Here is a 2545-nt window from a genome sequence, read left to right as displayed (position 1 = left end):
CATGAACATAATTTTTATTTGTATACACATGTTTATTAGACCTCTCAATGACATACAAAAGATTATATGTCCTCATTATCACAGATTTTATTCATTCATGTACTTTTTTCAAAATTCAGTTCAATAAAATCAGTTGCTAATTTATTGTTTTGTATGTATTATTTGTTTTTTAATTACAATATGTAATCAAAAGAAAGGCCTGAACTCCATAATTTATTATGTATTGTTTTCATTTATAAGGAGCCGTGGAGGCACCGTGAATCAAACACTGGGCTGCTGCCGCAGAGGTCACCAATTCAAACCAATCACCGGTTTCCATTTGTAGCATAACTGAAGTCCTCACCACGAGGACCACCAGCACCAGCACCAGCACCAGTTCCATCACTACCACCACCAAAAACAACCACAACGAAATGAAAAATCACTCATCTGTAAAAGAATTCATACTCCTGGGACTAACAGATGACCCAGAGCTAAATATTTTAGTTTTTGTGTTTCTATTTTTCACTTATATGCTGAGTATTACAGGAAATCTGACAATTATCACCCTTACTTTGATAGATTCCCACCTCAAAACTCCCATGTATTTCTTCCTTCGGAATTTCTCTTTCCTTGAAGTTTCATTCACAACAGTTAGTATTCCTAGATTTTTGGTCAGCATTGTAACAGGGGACAGGACCATCTCCTATAATTCTTGCATGGCTCAATTATTTTTCTTTATACTCCTTGGTTCAACAGAATTTTTCCTTTTGACAGTAATGTCATATGATCGTTATGTAGCCATTTGTAAGCCACTGCATTACACAACCATAATGAACAGTAAAGTCTGCATGCAGCTAGTGATAAGTTCCTGGGTGGCTGGATTTCTTATTATTTTTCCACCTCTGACTCTGGGTATTCAATTAGATTTTTGTGACTCCAACATCATTGACCACTTCACCTGTGACTATTCTCCCATGCTACTGATCTCCTGCACAGGCACAGCACTCATACAGCTCCTGGCATTTGTCCTGGCAGTATTGACGCTGATGATCACCTTGACACTCGTGATTCTCTCCTATGCTCTTATCCTGAGGACAATTCTGAGAATCCCCTCTGCTGAGCAAAGGAAAAAAGCCTTTTCCACTTGTTCCTCACACATGCTTGTTGTCTCTATTTCTTATGGGAGTTGCATTTTTATGTATGTCAAGCCCTCAGCAGAGGATGGAGCGGCCTTAACTAAGGGCATAGCAGTGCTCAATACCTCTGTTGCCCCAATGCTAAATCCATTCATTTACTCCCTGAGGAACCAACAGGTAAGCCAGGCCTTTCAGAACTTAGTCAAAAGATGTTTTTCAAATAAATTTCAGTCATGAATTCTACGCCTAAAATGTAAGTTGAGTTTTATGCTTAATGCAGTATTGATAGTTTTCTATTTCTCATCCGCCATTTAATTGGAAGAAAACGTGATGCTGTGATTAAGTGTTGAGGTCTTGTACACAAAGCCATTAGTTCCAAACCAGCAGCTGCTCCAAGGGAGAAAGACAGAACTTTCAACTCCTCTGGAGAATTACTGTCCTTGACACCCACAGGGACAATCGTACCCTGATCTATGGGGTCACTATGAGTTGGAATTGACCCACTGGCAGGGCATTAGTTATTTTTACTGAATTGGACTTCCATTTCCTTTATGCTTTGTTATACATTTGTCCAGCCCACAATTTAAAAAGGTCCTCAGGAGCAGCATGTGTGATTAAAGAAAATATATAATACAGAGAGGATGGGGACAGAAGCTTCTCATCCTTAATGTAAGAATGAGAGGTCCAGTTTATTTTACAGTGAGTGTTCATAGTAATGAGGTGTCCAAGCCTTCATCAGGCACAAACACACTCAATTAGGCAAAGTATGAATCTGAAATATCTTGAGTTTTCACGGCAGAACACCTCATGATAAGTATCAGGCATCTAAGAGTTAATAGAATGGTTCGCCACTAGTGGGATGGGGACAAAAGGAACCTGACTGCTGTTCAAGGTAGGCATCTTTTAGCTGAGTACTGAGGAGCCAGGTGCCAGTAGAGATGGCTTTACATTAGCGTCTTAATGGAGGGCAGAGAACTCTTTCTATCTGGAGAATGTGTTTGTCTATATCCTGTGACTGTGAAGGATTGTCCTCTCACACTAGCTCTGGTCTCCCAAGCTCTGTGGGCACCAGTGGAGGGATTAGGATGCTTATGCTTTCATCCAGGTTCTCCTTTTCCACAATTTCACTGGCTCAATTATTATTCTACAAGTACATGTCCTGAGATTTTCATGATCATGAGGGGTGTTTTCAAGTAATAAAAGTACAATTAAGAAATTTGGTTTGGACCCATCTGATTTAAATTCAAGAAAAATTGTGAGCCTGGTACAGAACCAAGTGGAGCTTCCCTCTGTGGTCCTTCATGTCCCTGTGCATTGGAAACTAAGAGCAGGATTTTGGATTCAGGTCCTTTGCTCTCTTATCTTTGGAAATCCTAATTCTTTGACTAAGGGCTTAAATGGATAAAATAATGCAAAAATAGTTATAA

The 2545-nt window shown here is 39.5% G+C and overlaps 1 protein-coding gene across 1 annotated transcript; it reads left to right on the top strand.

The window, feature by feature from the left end:
• Positions 1–413: 413 nt before the first annotated feature.
• Positions 414–1355, top strand: LOC142450946 (olfactory receptor 6C76-like). Its single transcript, XM_075552881.1, has one exon. It carries the CDS (start codon positions 414–416, stop codon positions 1353–1355), a length of 942 nt encoding a protein of 313 aa, XP_075408996.1.
• The last annotated feature ends 1190 nt before the right edge of the window (positions 1356–2545 follow it).

The sequence above is a fragment of the Tenrec ecaudatus genome, chromosome 6 (genome assembly GCF_050624435.1).
Source record: "Tenrec ecaudatus isolate mTenEca1 chromosome 6, mTenEca1.hap1, whole genome shotgun sequence".
NCBI lineage: Eukaryota > Metazoa > Chordata > Mammalia > Afrosoricida > Tenrecidae > Tenrec > Tenrec ecaudatus.
This window is presented reverse-complemented; position numbering and strand designations above follow the sequence as displayed.

Bases quoted from the DNA above. Each gene is read 5' to 3' on its own strand.
- LOC142450946 (XM_075552881.1), top strand. From the start codon at position 414: ATGAAAAATCACTCATCTGTAAAAGAATTCATACTCCTGGGACTAACA.